The following is a 24,448-nucleotide window of genomic DNA, read 5'->3' on the forward strand; positions in this document are numbered from 1 at the left end:
TAAGGACGTGATGGAAGAGCACCAGTAAGCCAGTGACTCAGCCCCTGTAACAGGGTTAGAGGCAGAGAATCCCGGTGGAGAGAGGGTAACTGGCCAGGCAGAGATAGAGCCTTTCCGTTCACCTTCAGACCCCTGGGCCAGACTACACTCAATCGACATCCTAGAAAAGACAGTTGAAAGTTTGATATGTTCAGCAAGTAAAGCGTGCACTTACCTCTTTTAAAAAATGTATTTAACCAGGCAAGTCAGTTAAGAACACATTTCTATTTACAATGACGGCCTACCCCGACAAAACCCTAACACGGATGATGCTGTGCGCCGCCTTGTGGGACTCCCAATCACGGCTGGTTGTGATACAGCCTGTAATAGAATCAGGGTCTGTAGTGACGCCTCTAGCACTGAAATGCAGTGCCTTAGACCGCTGCGCCACTCGGGATCCCTAACCTCTGCAAGCTCCTTGTAGTTGCCCTTGTTGGTGGAACTTTCCCTCTCGTTCTGTCCTCTATCGATGCAGCTTTTTCCCAGAAGCTTGAATCTGACGTGGGCATTCATATGCTCCCTGCTTTTGTTTTGCCGTTTAGCTGAACGATCAATGTTCTTCAGGTCAATGTACCCACCTTTTGACCAAGCCTCAGACTTTCCAAAAAGCAGGCAAGGCCAGCAACACAGGCTGCTTGATGAAAGGCTCCTTGTTAACCAGCTATACTTTTGATACCAGTTGGTATTGAACGCCTTCACCTTTTCATCCTTCTTCACGAAACTGATCTCAGGCAGGGGTCGACCCTCGTTTTTAATTTGCACACTTTTCCGTGTACTCCAGAGAATTAAATATTGTTTTTCAACAGAATGTCCACAACATTTTCAGCCGCGTTGGCCATTCTATCATTCTGGCGGAGAGAACTGCTAGCTAGCTACTGAAGTTAGCACGGCTAACTTCTAAAAATGTTAAATAAATAGCACTAACTGGACACACAAATACATTTCTAAAACCAAGAAAACTATTTATAATACACCTCTTCCGTCTCCTGTAATTTGAAAAAAAACAAATTTTAATTGAATAATAATTTTTACAAATGCTAAACTATCACTCTTCACTCTTAATCTGTCTCCAACAATGTCACCAAGCTTCTCAACACATAGAACCCCCATAATGCTCTGTGGCACTATCCCAATACAACACACAGGGTTAATTTTCTGATCCTAATTCTATGATTCAATGGGCAACATGCCCGTTCATACTGCAAAAGTTTTGATTGGTTGGAGGCTGTCCTCCAGAAGTGGTCATAATTACCATGTATGTCTATGGAAGGGGGTGAGGCCTACGAGCCTCCTAGGTTTTGTATTGAAGTCAATGTAGCCAGAGGAGGACGGAAGCTAGCTGTCCTCCGGCTACACCAGTGTGCTACCCCAGACAGTGCAGTTGAAGTTACTGTAGACCTTCATTGCAAAACAGTGTTTTTTTAATCACTTATTTCGTGACATATGAAAATATTTAGTATAGTTTTAACTAAAGAGTTAAACCATAGTAGTGCAGCGGCCCCTGGAACAAAGTAGGGTTAAGAGCCTTGCTCAAAGTCACATTGACAGATTCTTCACCTTGTCAGCTCGGGTATTCAAACCAGCGACCTTTCGGTTACTGGCCCAATGCTTTAACAGCTAGTCTATCTGCTGCTGGTGTGCGTGCGTGCGTGCGTGCGATCGTATTTACTAGATTACATTCAATGTGTTGAAATGAATACAAACAATGTCCTTAACTGCAATATCCAATTTGTTCATGTAGAATGAAATGTAAAAGACTAATTTCCCAACTGGTTTGTCTTTCTCTTACAGGCATCCCCAGTAACATTGGTCCAGTTAGTAAGTAAATGAAGCAGACCCCCCCACCCACCCCCCACCCACACAGAAACTGCTTGCTGCTTTACTATGCATGATCATATCCATCCCTAAAGTCCACGTGGTTTTAAATGTTCATTTCTGATTTAGGTCCTCCCATTATTCATTTAAGTGAAGGGTCAGTCATAATTGATTTGTAAGTGTTCATTATGCCAGGGTTTAGTTCAATTCCCCTTTTTTTCCCTTCTCTGAAGGAAATGGCAATAGCTTTCTGCCATGTTGTCTAGAAGGCTGCGTGTGGAGGTGGACTAATTCACCTTCAACAAGTTAAACCTAGATAGCAGCCACACACCTGAGCATGCATACAAAACACCATTTCCCCCCCTTTTTGCATTATAAATAAATGCCATATAGAGTTTATTAATATGCCCTGACCTCAGTGGTGGGATAATGTCAGGGGGGTCATTTCAATATGAGTATTATCTGCTGAAGCCAGTGGCCCCTGGAGCACAGAGAGAGACGTCTAGAGACTCATTCTACAGTTACTACAGCAGGCGACTGGGACTCAGGAGAATAACAGAAGACACACACACACACCAAGGATGCGTCCCCCTATGTTCTGTAAAGTGCACTGCTTTTGACCAAGGTTCATAGGGCTCTGGTCAAAAGTAGTGCACTATGTAGGGTATAGGGGATGTCATTTAGGACGCCTCCAAGTGTTGAACAAGTAAAAGCGCCCCTGCTCATTCCACATCAGTCTATCCATCAATCTATTTATCTGGTTAGAACCCTCTCTACTTGGGGGAAACCAATAGACAAAAAGCAGTTTGTATGGAAAGCATCCCATTAGTGTTTGAATAGTTTCCTTTTCCTAAACTACTGTCTTTATCTCCATGACTGCAGATATCCAAAGGACTAGATAACTAGGTCTAGATAACTAGATAACTAGGTCTAGATAACTAGATAACTAGGACTAGATAACTAGGACTAGATAACTAGGTCTAAATAACTAGGTCTAGATAACTAGGTAACTAGGACTAGATAACTAGATAACTAGGACTAGATAACTAGATAACTAGGTCTAGATAACTAGGTCTAGATAACTAGATAACTAGGTCTAGATAACTAGGACTAGATAACTAGGTCTAGATAACTAGGACAAGATAACTAGGTCTAGATAACTAGGTCTAGATAACTAGATAACTAGGACTAGATAACTAGGTCTAGATAACTAGATAACTAGGACTAGATAACTGTGTCTAGATAACTAGGTCTATATAACTAGATAACTAGGACTAGATAACTAGGACTAGATAACTAGGTCTAGATAACTAGATAACTAGGACTAGATAACTAGGACTAGATAACTAGGTCTAGATAACTAGGACTAGATAACTAGGTCTAGATAACTAGGACTAGATAACTAGGTCTAGATAACTAGGACTAGATAACTAGATAACTAGGACTAGATAACTAGGACTAGATAACTAGATAACTAGGACTAGATAACTAGGTCTAGATAACTGGATAACTAGGACTAGATAACTAGGACTAGATAACTAGGTCTAGATAACTAGGACTAGATAACTAGATAACTAGGACTAGATAATTCGGTCTAGATAACTAGGACTAGATAACTAGGACTAGATAACCTGGTCCATAGAACTAGATAACTAGGACTAGATAACTAGGAACAAGATAACTAGGAACTAGATATATTAGAGCAGTGCTACTATCAGACCTACCCAGTCTTTTTATGTGTCAGCATTCAGGAGGTGAAGAAGACAACTAAAGGAAGCTCTTTATAAGTATTGGGATGTTGCCATGTTTAACATTTACAATGGTATCAGCACATTTACAATGACAATATGGTGGTAAAATGAACTCGCTAGTTGGCACTGAACTCTGAACCACAACAGTTACCACAACTGAGCTCAAGCTAACATAAAAGTATAATTTGATCCAAACAATAAGAAACCGTTTATTATGAAAATTCTGAGATATTTGGTGTCAGAAATGACCATGGAACCAAGTGGACACCCTCCTTCCATCCCTCCACCCCAACATCCCAACCTTAAAGAGCTGAATGAGTTCAATGTTGTCTCCTGCCTGTGCTGCATGCATGTTCTCCATAGATATACATACTGTATATACATATACCTCTCACACATCACCCCCTCCCTAGAGCCTCCCCAACCCGACACCTAGCCAGACCATGGCTGCTCTCTCAGAACCCTAGTGGGGAATGTCTGTGTTACATCCTGTCTGTCTGTCTGTGAGTGGGACTCACATAAAGGGCACACTGACTGACTGACTTAGGGCCATGTCTGTATGGTTCATTCACAGGCCTGTAGGCAATGAAGCTCTCATGCTGACTGTCTGTCTCTATACCTGCAGAAGCACCCTCCCCCTAACCACCACAACACAAAACACTACCCAGTTTGGGTTCTGTAGCCAAGACACAACACACTACCCAGTTTGGGTTCTGTAGCCACAACACAACACACTACCCAGTTTGGGTTCTGTAGCCAAGACACAAAACACTACCCAGTTTGGGTTCTGTAGCCAAAACACAACACACTACCCAGTTTGGGTTCTGTAGCCACAGCACAACACACTACCCAGTTTTGGTTCTGTAGCCACAACACAACACACTACCCAGTTTGGGTTCTGTAGCCACAACACAACACACTACCCAGTTTGGGTTCTGTAGCCAAGACACAACACACTACCCAGTTTGGATTCTGTAGCCACAACACAACAAAACACTACCCAGTTTTGGTTCTGTAGCCACAACACAACAAAACACTACCCAGTTTTGGTTCTGTAGCCACAACACAACAAAACACTACCCAGTTTGGGTTCTGTAGCCACAACACAACAAAACACTACCCAGTTTGGATTCTGTAGCCAAGACATAACACTACCCAGTTTTGGTTCTGTAGCCACAACACAACACACTACCCAGTGTTGGTTCTGTAGCCACAACAAAACACTACCCAGTTTTGGTTCTGTAGCCACAACACAACAACACACTACCCAGTGTTGGTTCTGTAGCCCACAACACAACAAAACACTACCCAGTTTTGGTTCTGTAACCAAGACACAAAACACTACCCAGTTTGGGTTCTGTAGCCAAAACACAACACACTACCCAGTTTGGGTTCTGTAGCCACAACACAACACACTACCCAGTTTTGGTTCTGTAGCCACAACACAACACACTAGCCAGTTTGGGTTCTGTAGCCACAACACAACACACTACCCAGTTTGGGTTCTGTAGCCAAGACACAACACACTACCCAGTTTGGATTCTGTAGCCACAACACAACAAAACACTACCCAGTTTTGGTTCTGTAGCCAAGACACAACACACTACCCAGTTTGGGTTCTGTAGCCACAACACAACACACTACCCAGTTTGGGTTCTGTAGCCAAGACACAAAACACTACCCAGTTTGGGTTCTGTAGCCAAAACACAACACACTACCCAGTTTGGGTTCTGTAGCCACAACACAACACACTACCCAGTTTTGGTTCTGTAGCCACAACACAACACACTACCCAGTTTGGGTTCTGTAGCCACAACACAACACACTACCCAGTTTGGGTTCTGTAGCCAAGACACAAAACACTACCCAGTTTGGGTTCTGTAGCCAAAACACAACACACTACCCAGTTTGGGTTCTGTAGCCACAACACAACACACTACCCAGTTTGGGTTCTGTAGCCAAGACACAACAAAACACTACCCAGTGTTGGTTCTGTAGCCACAACACAACAAAACACTACCCAGTTTGGGTTCTGTAGCCAAAACACAACACACTACCCAGTTTGGGTTCTGTAGCCACAACACAACACACTACCCAGTTTGGATTCTGTAGCCACAACACAACAAAACACTACCCAGTGTTGGTTCTGTAGCCACAACACAACAAAACACTACCCAGTTTTGGTTCTGTAGCCACAACACAACAAAACACTACCCAGTTTGGGTTCTGTAGCCACAACACAACAAAACACTACCCAGTTTGGATTCTGTAGCCACAATATAACAAAACACTACCCAGTTTTGGTTCTGTAGCCACAACACAACAAAACACTACCCAGTTTTGGTTCTGTAGCCACAACAAAACACTACCCAGTTTTGGTTCTGTAGCCACAACACAACAACACACTACCCAGTGTTGGTTCTGTAGCCCACAAAACAACAAAACACTACCCAGTTTTGGTTCTGTAACCACAACACAACAAAACACTACCCAGTTTGGGTTCTGTAGCCACAACACAACAAAACACTACCCAGTTTGGGTTCTGTAGCCACAACACAACAAAACACTACCCAGTTGGGGTTCTGTAGCCACAACACAACAAAACACTACCCAGTTTTGGTTCTGTAGCCACAACACAACAACACACTACCCAGTGTTGGTTCTGTAGCCACAACACAACAAAACACTACCCAGTTTTGGTTCTGTAGCCACAACACAACAAAACACTACCCAGTTTTGGTTCTGTAGCCACACCAGGGAAACACTACAACGTTTTGGTTCTGTAGCCACAACACAACAAAACACTACCCAGTTTTTGTTCTATAGCCACACCAGGGAAACACTACAACGTTTTGGTTCTGTAGCCATACCAGGGAAACACAACAAAGTTTTGGTTCTGACAACACAAAACACTACCCAATTCTGGTTTTGTAGCCACACCAGGGATGAAGTTGAGGGAAAACAAACTGAAATCATGGGTATGTAGCTATGTTCTCTAAAATAAATAAAGGAACCAAGCAGAACACAGCTAAATATCCTGGAATAGAACTACCCCCAGATCTACCCTCAGAACAGAAAACACTTTTTCATATTGTTGTTTGGAAGTACTTTAATTATTTATTGACCTTCCATCAACTTTATTTCAGGTTTTTTAAGCCAGACAGAATCGCCCTAATGCAGCCATTAAAGCAAAATATGTGTATATATATATATATATATATATATATATATATATATATATATATATATATATGCATATGTATAATATGTATATATATATATATATATATATCTAATTTTTTATCTGAGCTCATTTCATTTTATTATGAGAGCATTCATTTCATTATGAAAGCATTCATTTCATTATGAAAGCATTCCTTTCATTATGAGAGCATTCATTTCATTATGAGAGCATTCATTTCATTATCAGAGCATTCATTTCATTATGAGAGCATTCGTTTCATTATGAGAGCATTCATTTCATTATGAGAGCATTCGTTTCATTATGAGAGCATTTGATTCATTATGAGAGCATTCATTTCATTATGAGAGCATTCATTTCATTATGAGAGCATTCATTTCATTATGAAAGTATTCATTTCATTATGAGAACATTCGTTTCATTATGAGAGGATTCATTTCATTATGAAAGCATTCATTTCATTATGAAAGCATTCGTTTCATCATGAGAGCATTCGTTTCATTATGAGAGCATTCATTTCATTATGAAAGCATTCGTTTCATTATGAGAGCATTCGTTTAATTATGAGAGCATTCATTTCATTATGAGAGCATTCGTTTCATTATGAGAGCATTCGTTTCATTATGAGAGCATTTGTTTTATTATGAAAGCATTCGTTTCATTATGAGAGCATTCATTTCATTATGAGAGCATTTGTTTCATTATGAGATCATTCGTTTCATTATGAGAGCATTCGTTTCATTATATGAGCATTCGTTTCATTATGAGAGCATTCATTTCATTATGAGAGCATTCGTTTCATTATGAGAGCATTCGTTTCATTATGAGAGCATTCGTTTCATTATGAGAGCATTCGTTTCATTATGAGAGCATTAATTTCATTATGAGAGCATTCATTTCATTATGAGAGCATTCGTTTCATTATGAGAGCATTAATTTCATTATGAGAGCATTCGTTTCATTATATGAGCATTCGTTTCATTATGAGAGCATTCATTTCATTATGAGAGCATTCGTTTCATTATGAGAGCATTCGTTTCATTATGAGAGCATTCGTTTCATTATGAGAGCATTCGTTTCATTATGAGAGCATTAATTTCATTATGAGAGCATTCATTTCATTATGAGAGCATTCGTTTCATTATGAAAGCATTCATTTCATTATGAGAGCATTTGTTTCATTATGAGAGCATTCGTTTCATTATGAGAGCATTCGTTTCATTATGAGAGCATTCATTTCATTATGAGAGCATTCATTTCATTATCAGAGCATTCATTTCATTATGAAAGTATTAATTTTATTATGAGAGCATTCGTTTCATTATGAGAGCATTCATTTCATTATGAGAGCATTCGTTTCATTATGAGAGCATTCGTTTCATTATGAGAGCATTCATTTCATTGTGAGAGCATTCATTTCATTATGAGAGCATTTGTTTCATTATGAGAGCATTCGTTTCATTATGAGAGCATTCGTTTCATTATGAGAGCATTGAGTATAATATGTCACTTCTCATTTAGAGCATCTTAACTGAATACGAACTTATTAATTATTAATGTACAACTGATTTAGAACTGCCATGACATTCTATGTAGTTGATCAGTTATGGAATTGGCATGGAGAGGGTTTGGATAGAAATGTAGTCAAACACCACAGCATAAACTAACTGTATGTCTATGTCCCTGAGTGCATGCATACCCAAACACTTTATTTTAAAAGCATTACCCTTATCTTTAACCAAACTGAATGAATTTCAAATGATTAGACACACCACACAGTACGGTTCACTATCCAATCACACGGTAGTTAAATTGCTTGCTGTGACACCACCGGTCACTAATGTTCACATGACTACCCGACCACACTGACATCAAGGATACAGCAACACAGAGACGTATTGCTGCTTTAACGAACGATTACAATGCTGGAACAAGTAACAAGACCTCCCTTCTGTCTCGGCTTGACTCAACACTGCTCCTTCACCCAACCGACCACAACCAACAAACACCACCTGTAATTTCCCCATCACAGAAATACAGAATTGTATGTAATTATGAGGTTACACCATAACTATCAGTCATTCCAATTCCTGACACATCACATGATTTATTCTTTGTGATTCCTCGACCTGAAATCACTGTAATTAGATATTGATTGCATTAATTTGATGAACTCAACAAAATGCCTGTGACACTTGAACCAACCCGCTATGTTTGCCTAAGTTATTGTCCCACTACCTATCAGAGAGAATCTCAAGTAGAGACTGTCGTTTGTTATATATATTTTTTGTTGTTGTTTATGTTTATTCATCATTGCCATCGATGCACACACTCAAAGTGAGCCATGAAACTACACAATCACATCATCTGTGACATGGTCTGGGACTGGTGTTGGGATGCATCTACTGCTTGTCCCTGTACAGGCTTGTCAGTCATTCTGTTGTTCTGAGTTGTTCTGAGTAAAGCCGGTGTGTCTAGTTGTCTACATGTGCCCCATCAGTCAACCTGTATTAGAACTTCTAGTACTGTTCATGAATCTGATGTCCACTAGAGCCATTGCACCTAATAATTTATGGTTTCTCCCGATTGCATTCAGTTCGGCCGAATGTCTCATCCCTAGGTGTTGCTAACCGAAACCAAGGTAGGCTATACCTCCAACTAAGATGAAACATATCTCTTTACAGATCTACCTCAAATATACAGTAGTCATACAGTGAGTGTACTAGCTGTGTCAGTGGAGGCCAGATCCCCCAGGAGGGAGCTTTTCCTGCCTAGAGTTCATCTGTGTTAAAACCTTTAATGATATCGATTTTTTTTTAACAAACACAAATATATACCGTATATATCTTTTTTTTCTCCTTCCTTTATTCACTCTCTCTTTTTTTGTGAAAGAGAGAAAAGAGGACATCTTCAAAACAGGGAATTTGATTTTCTGGCGTAGTCGGCAGACATGGTTGTGCTGCGACATTCTGTGACTCCATTACAATATCCCCCTCACCACCACCCCACCCTTTTCCCCCCTCACTTGAGCCCCCCCAGATGCGGAATCTCTACACGAGAGCAGTATAAAGATAGGCTCTCTATCTCTTTCTCTCCCTCTCCCTCGCCTCTCTTTCTTCTATCCCTTTTCAATATACCTTTGCTTATCCCCTCCGTTTTAATTATGCGTGGCGCTTCTAGGGATTCAAAAAATTCTATCTGTGCTTGGTGGAAGAAAAGAGGGAGGTTTCACGGAGCGGTTTATGTAGATTGATTTCAGGCAAACTCAAGTTAATCCAGTGTGCAGATGTGCTGAGGATGTGGCGACCGTCTTTGCATAAAAACCTGCCTTTGTATTTCCACGGAGAGCTCTAGCTAAGCAGATGTATAGGTATAGAAGACAGAGTGTGCTACACGGTATGTGTCTTGGGTTTATATCTGGTGAGAATATAGAAGACAGAGTGTGCTACACGGTATGTGTCTTGGGTTTATATCTGGTGAGAATATAGAAGACAGACTGTGCTACACGGTATGTGTCTTGGGTTTATATCTGGTGAGAATATAGAAGACAGAGTGTGCTACACGGTATGTGTCTTGGGTTTATATCTGGTGAGAATATAGAAGCCAGACTGTGCTATACGGTATGTGTCTTGGGTTTATATCTGGTGAGAATATAGAAGACAGACTGTGCTACACGGTATGTGTCTTGGGTTTATATCTGGTGAGAATATAGAAGACAGACTGTGCTACACGGTATGTGTCTTGGGTTTATATCTGGTGAGAGTATAGAAGACAGACTGTGCTATACGGTATGTGTCTTGGGTTTATATCTGGTGAGAACATTGCAGAGCATGTGAGAGGGACTTAGGCCGTTTCTTTGTTTGTTATCGGATGGCGAAGAGATGGGGACAGCAGTGGGATTGTTGTGTGTTTACCGTACGGACCGGTGAGAAGATTTATGGGGAATAATCCCACTGAGGTTTCCTAGAGGAAGTGTGGTGCTGGTATGTCAGGAGAATGTAACAACACAACACTACTGGTCATCTGTCAGGATAATGTAACAACACAACACAACACTGCTGGTCATCTGTCAGGAGAATGTAACAACACAACACTACTGGTCATCTGTCAGGAGAATGTAACAACACAACACTACTGGTCATCTGTCAGGAGAATGTAACAACACAACACTACTGGTCATCTGTCAGGAGAATGTAACAACACAACACTACTGGTCATCTGTCAGGAGAATGTAACAACACAACACTACTGGTCATCTGTCAGGAGAATGTAACAACACAACACTATTGGTCATCTGTCAGGAGAATGTAACAACACAACACTACTGGTCATCTGTCAGGAGAATGTAACAACACAACACTATTGGTCATCTGTCAGGAGAATGTAACAACACAACACAACACTACTGGTCATCTGTCAGGAGAATGTAACAACACAACACTACTGGTCATCTGTCAGGAGAATGTAACAACACAACACTACTGGTCATCTGTCAGGAGAATGTAACAACACAACACTACTGGTCATCTGTCAGGAGAATGTAACAACACAACACTACTGGTCATCTGTCAGGAGAATGTAACAACACAACACTACTGGTCATCTGTCAGGAGAATGTAACAACACAACACTACTGGTCATCTGTCAGGAGAATGTAACAACACAACACTACTGGTCATCTGTCAGGAGAATGTAACAACACAACACAACTGGTCATCTGTCAGGAGAATGTAACAACACAACACTACTGGTCATCTGTCAGGAGAATGTAACAACACAACACTACTGGTCATCTGTCAGGAGAATGTAACAACACAACACTACTGGTCATCTGTCAGGAGAATGTAACAACACAACACTACTGGTCATCTGTCAGGAGAATGTAACAACACAACACTACTGGTCATCTGTCAGGAGAATGTAACAACACAACACTACTGGTCATCTGTCAGGAGAATGTAACAACACAACACTACTGGTCATCTGTCAGGAGAATGTAACAACACAACACTACTGGTCATCTGTCAGGAGAATGTAACAACACAACACTACTGGTCATCTGTCAGGAGAATGTAACAACACAACACTACTGGTCATCTGTCAGGAGAATGTAACAACACAACACTATTGGTCATCTGTCAGGAGAATGTAACAACACAACACTACTGGTCATCTGTCAGGAGAATGTAACAACACAACACTACTGGTCATCTGTCAGGAGAATGTAACAACACAACACTACTGGTCGTCTACATTGTGAAGACAATAGCATTTAGTTTTACCTCTTGTTTCTTCCAAATTGTGAACCTAAATAGATTCCACGCAACATGATTGGACAGACTGCGTCTGTAACAGTCAGGGCGACCACACTGTTTGCCACAAAAGTTAGATGTTCCTACAGTGCAATGAAAGAGAAAACACTGTGGGAATTAATTATTCTAGTATTTGCAGTCTCAGAATATAACATGAAATATATAGGATAACCTATCTCACTCTTCTTTTAATAACCTTTTTGGTACTATAGGAATGTGTATGATGCATAGTTATTTAACCACTTAAAACATTATATTATTTCATGTTAAACAAAATATATCATGTTTTTGTTTATTTATTTGTTTATTTTTAGTTTTTGTTCTTTTTGTTTTATTTGTCTAGTAGCTCATCAAGTTGATTTGTCAACCGTCCCTTCAGATGAAGTTGCAAACAGCAAGCGAGGTGTGAGCTCCTCAGATTTGTACCGTTCTCCCTGTGTCAACTGTTGTCCAAACCCACACTGTATGAATCTACGTTGGCTACTGTAGGTACCTGGCCCAACCCTGTAGTACCTTCACAGTACTAATCCACAATTATCCCCCTGATTAGAATCTCCTGTATACAGCTTTGCAGTATGGATATGTGGTACACACTTTCTGTAAAGGTGTAGGTTGTGTAATCTTATGTCGATCTGGATGTAGTGTAGTTGTTACAAGTGATATTGAATACACTTCTCCACAGTGAAATATAATAGGGACGCTCTGTAACATATCATTGTGATGCCTCACATTACAAATATTCTAGAATATGTTTCATAGATATTACTTTAGTCATGATAAATCATGTAACCGTATTTTACAATCAGGAGGAGTATTGGTCTTCTAAGAGCAGGGTTTTTAGCGCAGATAGCAGAAACATTCTGAGAACTTAAATGAACAACTTGTGCAACTTGACAACAAATAGACCAGAACAGGATTCTCTACCTTGGATAGAGTTGATGTCTGTCTATCTTCCTGTAGCTCAGAGATGACTGTCTGTCTGTCTAACTGCCTCTGTCTAACGTCCTGTAGCTCAGAGAGGACTGTCTGTCTGTCAAACTGCCTCTGTCTAACTTCCTGTAGCTCAGAGAGGTCTGTCTGTCTGTCTGTCTAACTTCCTGTAGCTCAGAGATGACTGTCTGTCTGTCTGTCTAACTGCCTCTGTCTAACTTCCTGTAGCTCAGAGATGACTGTCTGTCTGTCTGTCTAACTGCCTCTGTCTAACTTCCTGTAGCTCAGAGATGACTGTCTGTCTGTCAAACTGCCTGTAGATCAGAGAGGTCTGTCTGTCTGTCTAACAGACTGTAGCTCAGAGAGGACTGTCTGTTTGTCAAACTTCCTGTAGCTCAGAGAGGACTGTCTGTCTGTCAAACTTCCTGTATCTCAGAGATGACTGTCTGTCTGTCAAACTTCCTGTAGCTCAGAGATGACTGTCTTTCTGTCTGTCTAACTGCCTCTGTCTAACGTCCTGTAGCTCAGAGATGACTGTCTGTCTGTCAAACTACCTGTAGCTCAGAGAGGTCTGCCTGTCTGTCAAACTGCCTGTAGCTCAGAGAGGTCTGCCTGTCTGTCAAACGTCTTGTAGCTCAGAGAGGTCTGTCTGTCTGTTAAACTGTCTGTAGCTCAGAGAGGACTGTCTGTCTGTCAAACTGCCTGTAGCTCAGAGAGGACTGTCTGTCTGTCTAACTTCCTGTAGCTCAGAGATGACTGTCTTTCTGTCTGTCTAACTGCCTCTGTCAAACTGCCTGTAGCTCAGAGAGGACTGTCTGTCTGTCAAACTGCCTGTAGCTCAGAGAGGACTGTCTGTCTGTCTAACTTCCTGTAGCTCAGAGATGACTGTCTTTCTGTCTGTCTAACTGCCTCTGTCAAACTGCCTGTAGCTCAGAGAGGTCTGTCAGTCTGTCAAACTGCCTGTAACTCAGAGAGGACTGTCTGTCTGTCTAACTTCCTGTAGCTCAGAGATTACTGTCTTTCTGTCTGTCTAACTTCCTCTGTCAAACTGCCTGTAGCTCAGAGAGGTCTGTCTGTCTGTCAAACTGCCTGTAACTCAGAGAGGAATGTCTGTCTGTCTATCTTCCTGTAGTTCAGAGAAGACTGTCTGTCTGTCAAACTGCCTCTGTCTGTCTAACTGCCTGTAGCTCAGAGAGAACTGTCTCTCTGTCTAACTGCCTATCTGACTCTATGGCTGATCTGGGCAGACTAGGTGTCACACACAAGGTTGATCTGGAACGGGTCCTTCTGTGATTGGCATACCTGCCTGACGTTGTGTGACTAGACAGTAGATACAAGGCAGAGCCTGACTCCCAATCTGGCATCTAATACTACACAATACTACACTACACATCACTCAACGATATGTTGCCCTTTGCCACACCTCTACATACATTCGACTGCTTTTAATGCAAAGTGTCTGTTTTTTGTTGCAAGTTATTTATTGGCCTTGGAGGGGTGATGGGTGGCTGTGACATGTATCTACTCTTTCTCTCTACACTGGTTCTCTTAAGAAACCACATGTATTTATTTATATTTGTGTTCTAGTTGCATGCCTCTGTCATTTAGGATGACAGTGGTGTGTGAACGTTAAAAGGGGGCCTGTCGATTACACTGCAGGACTGCAGGTGCAGCTGCTCCTCTCCTCCTAACCTCACAATGAACACACAGTAGGACAAATCAACTCATCTAGATGTACATTTCAGAGTGTGGAGTTAAACATTTATACTTTGCTCATGTTGAGAATTACAGACCCCCCCAACTCAACTTTTCTTTTTTTGTCCTGTGTCGTACTGTGTGTTCCAGTCCCCCCCCCCCCCCCCCCATGGAAACCCAGTTCCAAACTCAAAATCCTTCCATTGTGGTGTGCTTGAAGCTCGAAGCGAACGTCTCGTACTCTCACCCTCTTAACAACAACCTTTACCCGGGGGGAAATTATGTCTAATGCGCTCTACTCCTCATCGCCTAACAATCGTCTCAATCTCAAACCCCCATCTCTCCATCCTAACCTGGCATGTGATGGTGTCTCCTCGCTCTACCTCGCTGCTACAACCACCAGCGCCACTCGTCGCAGCACACAACCCAACCCAACCACACCTCAAAATGACCTCTTGGTCTCTCTCCACCTTTCCTTCCTTCTTTGCAAGACTGCGAATGTTTCGGCCACTCCAAGCGCTGCAGCTACATCGAGCTGCTAAACTCTGTGATTTGCGTGAGCTGTAAACACAACACTAGGGGCCAGCACTGCCAGGACTGCAAGCAGGGCTTCTTCCGAAATAACTCTGCAGAGCTGGAAGATGAGAATGTGTGTATAGGTCAGTTCCCTCACCACGGTCACTGTCATCATCAGCACTGCTCATACCAGCTGATCTTCCACATGACCAACACCATGTTTATAACACCCTATGACCCTCACCTTTCACATTTCAAACTTTTACCCAAGTGCTTCAAACTTCCGAACTCATCTCTCGTGTTTTTCAACATCTCTCTCTTCTTGTTGCTGTCTTGGTCCCTTCTTGTTCTTCATGTTTAACTCCATGCATATTCTATAACCTCAAACAGGAAGCTGTTCTTCATGTTTAACTCCATGTATATTCTATTACCTCAAACAGGAAGATGTTCTTCATGTTTAACTCCATGCATATTCTATAACCTCAAACAGGAAGCTGTTCTTCATGTTTAACTCCATGCATATTCTGTAACAACAAACAGGAAGCTGTTCTTCACTCGTCTTCCTCACTTTCTCTCTGTCCCTTTGATTGTGACATCACTCACTTCCTTCTCCACGGGGCCTATGTTTTAAACCAGTTGTTCGTCATCACAATCACAATACTTTACCATATTAAAGAGTATTACCCAGAAATCTGTACCGCTACCCTGTTTTTCCAATATTTACATAATATATTCTGATGCTCAGGATGGTATTGAAGCTGTCTGTGTAATGGTACGGTTTTTATTTCCCTCCTTTCAGAAGCAACGGATCATTCCACATGCTGATAATGAATTTTTCACAAACAACCTCAAACAGGAAGCTGTTCTTCACTCGTTTAACACCATGCATATTCTATAACCACAAACAGGAAGTTGTTCTTCACTCATTTAACACCATGCATATTCTATAACCACAAACAGGAAGTTGTTCTTCACTCATTTAACACCATGCATATTCTATAACCACAAACAGGAAGTTGTTCTTCACTCATTTAACACCATGCATATTCTATAACCACAAACAGGAAGTTGTTCTTCACTCATTTAACTCCATGCATATTCTATAACCACAAACAGGAAGTTGTTCTTCACTCATTTAACACCATGCATATTCTATAACCTCAAACAGGAAGCTGTTCTTCACATGTTTAACTCCATGCATATTCTATAACCACAAACAGGAAGTTGTTCTTCACTCATTTAACACCAAGCATATTCTATAACCTCAAGCAGGAAGCTGTTCTTCACATGTTTAACTCCATGCATATTCTATAACCACAAACAGGAAGTTGTTCTTCACTCATTTAACACCATGCATATTCTATAACCTCAAACAGGAAGCTGTTCTTCACTCATTTAACTCCATGCATATTCTATAACCACAAACAGGAAGCTGTTCTTCACATGTTTAACTCCATGCATATTCTATAACCTCAAACAGGAAGCTGTTCTTCACATGTTTAACTCCATGCATATTCTATAACCTCAAACAGGAAGGAAGTTGTTCTTCACGTTTAACTCCATGCATATTCTATAACCACAAACAGGAAGGAAGTTGTTCTTCACGTTTAACTCCATGCATATTCTATAACCACAAACAGGAAGGAAGTTGTTCTTCAAGTTTAACTCCATGCATATTCTATAACCTCAAACAGGAAGCTGTTCTTCACATGTTTAACTCCATGCATATTCTATAACCTCAAACAGGAAGCTGTTCTTCACATGTTTAACTCCATGCATATTCTATAACCTCAAACAGGAAGCTGTTCTTCAAGTTTAACTCCATGCATATTCTATAACCTCAAACAGGAAGCTGTTCTTCACATGTTTAACTCCATGCATATTCTATAACCTCAAACAGGAAGCTGTTCTTCACATGTTTAACTCCATGCATATTCTATAACCTGAAACAGGAAGCTGTTCTTCACTTGTTTAGCTCCATGCACATTCTATAGTAGGCCCCTGTGTTGTGTACCGTCATGTGACATGGCAAGATTTTATCCTGTACTGTAAGCCTTATTCGGAAATGAGAATTACACCAAAAAACATTGTCTGAAAATGTCTGAGGCCATCTGACATGAAAAGAAAAAAGGGGGCAGTTTGATAAAAAAAAAAGTGAAAAACTCCAGGCATGTCACATGACTGTGCTAAACACAGGGTCCTACAAGACATGTCAGCATGAGAGTTGCCTCAACGTTATGTATCGATACTCTAGGCTTTACCGTATACTTTCCAACATTTCTTTCCACCTGTGTTAGTGTTTCGGGACTCTGCAACACCCGACACATGCCCAGAGCACCTTACTGCAGAATAAACACGTTGATAGAGTACACCCTTGTGTTATCAGATTTGGGGTCAATTCCATTTAAATTCGAGTCCATTCAGGAAGTACACTGAAATTCCAATTCTCTTCAATGCATTTCAAAATAGGACAATTTGGAATTGGAATTTGGTTAACTTTATGAAATCGACTGGAATTGACCCCCGACTGTGTTGAATACAACCTAGAATACACCTTTGGATAACGAAAAATAGTAAACCGACCTTCCACCCCAATGTCCAGGTGTCTCTTCCTGCTCGAAGGGGAGTCTAATGAACTCACACACTCCACACGTAAGCACGTGCATATGTCAAGTGCTAGGCCCAACGCTGTCCAGGAATAGCAGTGAAATTCCATGAGAAGCCTTTATAGTCTGCATCTGAAATGACATCCTATTCCCTATTTAGTGCACTACTTTTGACCAGAATGGCACCCTATGCCCTACAAAGTGCACTTATTTTGACCAGAATGGCACCCTATTCCCTATTTAGTGCACTACTTTTGACCAGAATGGCACCCTATGCCCTACATAGTGCACTACTTTTGACCAGAATGGCACCCTATGCCCTACATAGTGCACTTCTTTTGATCAGCATGGCACCCTATTCCCTACATAGTGCACTTATTTTGACCAGAATGGCACCCTATTCCCTACATAGTGCACTTCTTTTGACCAGAATGGCACCCTATTCCCTACATAGTGCACTACTTTTTACCTCAACCCTATAGGCAATAGAGTGACATTTCGGACCCAGATATATCTTACAAAAGGCTTCAGAGCTATATTTAACATTCATATAGGGAAAGAAGAGTTTTGTAAGGCTTATATGCTCACAAACTTTGGTTAGAGCTTTAAATGTTGATGATGGTGAAGACCATTTTAGGTGTGGCTGATGATGGTTGATGCTTCATTTTGTTAACACATTCTTTTACCCAGATAATGTCCAGTTGAGGTATTAGTCAAATTAGCAGTATACAAAAAACACATTTGCCCTGTACTTTTATCAAGTCAACCTATGGGTTTTCAGCAGGGTTATATTCCCATGCAATATAAGTGGGGGACCACACATATGGAATCATGTAGTAACCAAAAAAGTGTTAAACAAATCAAAATGGAATAGAATCTTCTAAGTAGCCACCCTTTGCATTGATGACAGCTTTGCACACTCTTGGCATTCTCTCAACCAGCTTCATGAGGTAATCACCTGTAATGCATTTCGATTAACAGGTGTGCCTTGTTAAAAGTTTATTTGTGGAATTTCTTTCCTTCTTAATGCGTTTGAGCCAATCAGTTGTGTTGTGACAAGGTAGGGGTGGTATACTGAAGATAGTCCTATTTAGTAAAAGACGAAGTCCATATTATGGCAAGAACAGCTCAAATAAGCAAAGAGAAACGACAGCCCGTCATTACTTTAAGACATGAAGGTCACTCAATTCGGAAATTTCAAAAACCATCAAACACTATGATGAAACTGGCTCTCATGAGGACTGCCACAGGAAAGGAAGACCCAGAGTTACCTCTGCTGCAGAGGATAAGTTCATTAGAGTTACCACCCTCAGATATTGCAGCCCAAATAATTTATTCACATAGTTAAAGTAACAGACACATCTCAACATCAACTGTTCAGAGGAGACTGCGTGAATCAGGTCTTCATGGTCGAATTGCTGCAAAGAAACACCTACTAAAGGAAACCAATAAGAAGAAGAGACTTGCTTGTGCCAAGAAACACAAGCAATGGACATTAGACCGGTGGAAATCTGTCCTTTGGTCTGATTAGTCCAAATTTGAGATTTTTGGTTCCAACTGCCGTGTCTTTGTGAGACGCAGAGTAGGTGAATAGATGATCTCCGAATGTGTGGTTCCCACTGTAAAGCAGGGAGGAGGAGGCGTGATGGTGTGGGGGTGCTTTGCTGGTGACACAGTCAGTGATTTATTTAGAATTCAAGGCACACTTAACCAGCATTGCTACCACAGCATTCTGCAGCGATATGCCATCCCATTTGGTTTGCGCTTAGTGGAACTATCATTTGTTTTTCAACAGGACAATGACCCAACACACCTCCAGGCTGTGTAAGGGCTGTTTGACCAAGAAGGAGAGTGATGGAGTGCTGCATCATATGACCTGGCCTCCACAATCACCCGACCTCAACCCAATTGAGATGGTTTTAGATTAGTTGGACCGCAGAGTGAAGGAAAAGCAGCCAACAAGGGCTCAGCATATGTGGGAACTCCTTCAAGACTGTTGGAAAAGCATTCCAGGTGAAGCTGGTTAAGAGAATGCCAAGAGAGTGCAAAGCTGTCATCAAGGAAAAGGGTGGCTACTTTGAAGAATCTCAAAAATAAATATATTTGGATTTGTTTAACACTTTTTTGGTTACTACATGATTCCATATGTGTTTTTCATAGTGTTGATGTATTCACTATTATTCTACAATGTAGAATATAGTAAAAATAAATAAAATCCCTTGAATGAGTCGGTGTGTCTAAACGTTTGACTGGTACTGTATATTACAGTACAACAATGCCCATTTCAATGTTACGGTGCCACTTTCGACACATTTCAAACGTTCTCTGAATCCTACTTGACAAGTCCAGGCTATGTAATCCTTCATCCTTATGCCATCTCTATCTACATCTACTGTCTCTGTCCCACCTTCTCTGTCGTCATGGTTTCCCTCTAACTTTCACATCAGAAAAAACTTGTCAGAGAGAAAATATGTAGACTTAATGTCATTGTCCTTTTTTTAAAATATGGCTACCATATTTAAGAAATTAAGGTTTTGCTTATGTCACTGTAAATGTAACTTGTTAAAATGCCAAAAATGTTTAAATTATCCATACAATGTTTACAGTGCTTAATGTCTCAAGTATTAATTATCTAAGTAATATGTTGCTTAGAAATAGATGTCTGTTACTCAGTGATAGTGAAAGGCAGGAGTCTCTGCTCTAAGAAGCCAAATCACCACCCTGTACTCCAGCATGTTTGTGCCTTGTTTCTACAGGCTGTAGTTGTAATCCTTCTGGCTCAGACAGTGTTCACTGTAATGGCACAGGATTTTGTAAATGTAAGGCGGGAACTACAGGGGCTAAGTGTCGAGATTGTCTGCCAGGATATTTGTGGGACAATGGCTGCACATGTAAGTAGAACCACACCCCTCTTGTAACTCTGCTCGGACCCCAACCAGTACCTCTCTCTATCTCTCTACTGTATCTCTACCTCTATCGTTATCTCTCTAATGTATCTCTACCTCTATAGCTGTCCCTCTTCCTCTACCTCTATCTCTGTCTCTACTGTATATCTACTTATATCTCTGTCTCTCTACTGTATATCTACTTCTATCTCTGTCTCTCTACTGCATCTCTACCTCTATCTCTGTCTCTCTACTGCATCTCTACCTCTATCTCTGTCTCTCTACTGTATCTCTACTTATATCTATGTCTCTCTACTGTATCTCTACCTATATCTCTGTCTCTCTACTGCATCTCTACCTCTATCTCTGTCTCTCTACTGTATATCTACTTATATCTATGTCTCTCTACTGCATCTCTACCTCTATCTCTGTCTCTCTACTGCACCTCTACCTCTATCTCTGTGTCTCTACTGCATCTCTACCTCTATATCTGTCTCTACTGTATATCTACTTATATCTCTGTCTCTCTACTGTTTATCTACTTCTATCTCTGTTTCTCTACTGTTTATCTACTTCTATCTCTGTCTCTCTACTGTATATCTACTTCTATCTCTGTCTCTCTACTGCATCTCTACCTCTATAGCTGTCCCTCTTCCTCTACCTCTATCTTTATCTCTCTACTGTTTATCTACTTCTATATCTGTCTCTCTACTGCATCTCCACCTCTATCTCTATCTCTCTACTGTATCTCTACTTATATCTATGTCTCTCTACTGTATCGCCACCTCTATCTTTGTCTCTCTACTGTATATCTACTTATATCTCTGTCTCTCTACTGTATCGCCACATCTATCTCTGTCTCTCTACTGTATCTCTAGCTCTATCGCTACCTCTTTCTCTCTCATTACCTACTTTCTCCTTTTTGTTGCCACTGCTTGGACTTGTAGGCATGTTCAGCTTGAATTGTCCCCACTAATGCGGGGAGTAGGCCTATGGATTTAACCCTGACTAACATTGACTAACCAGAAATTAGCTGTTTTTCAATTATTCACCCTGAATGTAAGACTCAAGGTTGTGCCGCTTTAACTGCAGAGATTTAGACCTAAAACATTTTCTCTCGGTTTCCACTGTTCGATGCTTTGAAATCAGTTATTCAGCTGAGCTGAAACCTAGAACACAACAGATGAGCTAATATTGACTGGCTGTAGCATGACAGGGACTAGAAGGTATCTGTTTGAGCAGCCCTCTCTCTCTCTCCACCATCGCTGTCTGCTTTACCCTCATGTCCAGATAATGCTGACCAATGCCAGCGTGTAGCTACTCCAGTGTTCAAGTGCCAGTGTGTTGTTCCAACAGTCCCAAGTAGAGAAGGGATATCCATAGGTCAGTGTATTATTCTACTAGCATAGAGTGCCTGATACAGTCAATGTGGGTTTGCTGATCCACAAGTGTCATCAAACAGGTCAACCTCTCACTGGATGTTTAGACTTTTTCACCATAACCAACAGGATACCTTTTAACCAACAGGATACCTTTTAACCAACAGGATACCTTTTGGGCAGCGCTTGCTTGGCGCTGAACTGCCATTGGAGAGTCTGTATCACTCTTACGTGGTTAATGAAGACAGTCTATCAGAGTGTGACTGGCAGCATTCCCACCATCACAATCACACATGCATTGTGGGTAGCAGAATGATGGTGCCAGAGGGGATGGCTGCCTGCTTATCGGCTCTTAACCAACCATGCTAATTTGTTAGTTTTTTCACGTTGTTCGTAACGTGTTTTGTACATAATGTTGCTGCTACTGTCTCTAGTGGCGGAAAAGAGCTTCTGGACATCTGAACTGTGATTACTCACCTCAGATTGGACGAAGAGTTTTCCTTCAATGAGCCGGACGGGAGGGATATACTACAGACACCCAACCAGGCCCAGATGCCCGTCATTTGCTAGAAAAGGAAACTAAGATTTTGCGGAAAAAGATCAGGGTGCCTTGTGAGGATCAGGTGGCGAGTGGCTAATCTGCCATTCAATCGCTGGAAAATAAATGGGACAAACTGAAAACACATATATCCTACCGACGGGACATTACAAGCTGTGATATCTTATGTTTCACCGAGTTGTGGCTGAACAATGACATTAAGAACATACAGCTGGTGGGTTATACCCTCCATCGGCAGGATAGAACAGCAGCCTCTGGTAAGATAAAGGGAGGGAGCCTATGCATGTACGTAAACAACAGCTGGTGCATGATATCTAAGGAAGTCTCAAGGTTTTGCTCGCCTGAGGCAGAATATCTCATGATAAGCTGTAGACCACACTATCTACCTAGAGAGTTTTCATCTGTATTTTTCCTAGCTGTCTTCATACCACCACAGACCGAATATGGCACTAAAACCGCACTCAATGAGCTGTATAGAGCCATAAGAAAACAGGAAAACGCTCATCCAGAGGCGGCGCTCCTAGTGGCCGGGGACTTTAATGCAGGGAAACTTAGTTTTACCAAATTTCTATCAGCATGTTAAATGTGCAACCAGATGAAAACAGAGTCTACCTTTTACTCCAGACATAGAGACGCGTACAAAACTCTCCCTCGCCCTCCATTTGGCAAATCTGACCATAATTCTATCCTCCTGATTCCTGCTTACACGCAAAAATTAAAGCAGGAAGCACCAGTGACTCGGTCTATAACAAAAGTGGTCAGATGAAGCAGATTCTGAACTACAGGACTGTTTTGCTAAAGACTGGAACATGTTCCTGGATTCTTCTGATGGCATTGAGGAGTACACCTCATCAGTCACTGGCTTTATCAATAAGTGCATCAAGGACGTTGTCTCCACAGTGACTGTACGTACATACCCTAACCAGAAGCCATGGGTTACAGGTAACATTCGCACTGAGCTAAAGGCTAGAGCTCTGCTTTCATGGAGAGGGACTCTAACCCGGAAGCTTATAAGAAATCCTGCTATGCCCTCCGATGAACCATCAAATAGGGAAAGTCAATACAGGACTAAGATCGAATCATACTACACCGGCTCTGATGCTCGTTGGATGTGAAAGGGCTTGCAAACTATTACAGACTACAAAGGGAAGCACAGCCGAGTGCTGCCCAGTGGCATGAGCCTGCTGTTCCGGACAACTGTGTGGTCACTCTCTCTGCAGCCGATGTGAGTAAGACCTTTAAACCGGTCAACATTCACAAGGCCAGACCGATTACCAGGACATGTGCTCTGAGCATGCGCTGACCAACTGGCAGGTGTCTTCACTGACATTTCAACCTCTCCCTGTCTGAGTCTGTAATACCAACATGTTTCAAGCAGACCACCATAGTCCCTGTGCCCGAAAAACACTAAGGTAACCTGCCTAAATAACTACCGACCAGTCGCACTCACATCATTAACCATTAATTGCTTTGAAAGGCTGGTCATGGTTCACACTTCTGCGGTCATGGTTCACATCAACACCGTTATCCCAGAAACCCTAGACCCACTCCAATTTGCATACCATACCAACAGTTCCATTGATGATGCAATCTCTATTTCACTCCACACTGTCCTTTCCCACCTGGACAAAAGGAACAACTATGTGAGGATTCCTATTCATTGACTACAGCTCAGCGTTCAACACCATAGAGTCCTCAAATCTCATCACTAAGCCAAGGACCCTGGGACTAAACACCTCCGTCTGCAACTGGATTCTGG

At 41.5% G+C, this 24,448-nt stretch overlaps 1 protein-coding gene across 1 annotated transcript in view; it reads left to right on the forward strand.

The window, feature by feature from the left end:
• The window catches only part of LOC139366892 (netrin g1a), a 228,486-nt gene that overhangs the window by 194,199 nt on the left and 9,839 nt on the right, over positions 1 to 24,448 (forward strand). The window contains exons 4-7 of the mRNA XM_071104631.1: positions 1,831 to 1,857; positions 9,404 to 9,448; positions 15,236 to 15,403; positions 20,623 to 20,757. Of these exons, the coding sequence (XP_070960732.1) occupies positions 1,831 to 1,857; positions 9,404 to 9,448; positions 15,236 to 15,403; positions 20,623 to 20,757 (375 nt within the window). The remainder of the gene's footprint in view (positions 1 to 1,830; positions 1,858 to 9,403; positions 9,449 to 15,235; positions 15,404 to 20,622; positions 20,758 to 24,448) is intronic.

The sequence above is a fragment of the Oncorhynchus clarkii genome, chromosome 15 (genome assembly GCF_045791955.1).
Source record: "Oncorhynchus clarkii lewisi isolate Uvic-CL-2024 chromosome 15, UVic_Ocla_1.0, whole genome shotgun sequence".
Classification (NCBI taxonomy): domain Eukaryota; kingdom Metazoa; phylum Chordata; class Actinopteri; order Salmoniformes; family Salmonidae; genus Oncorhynchus; species Oncorhynchus clarkii.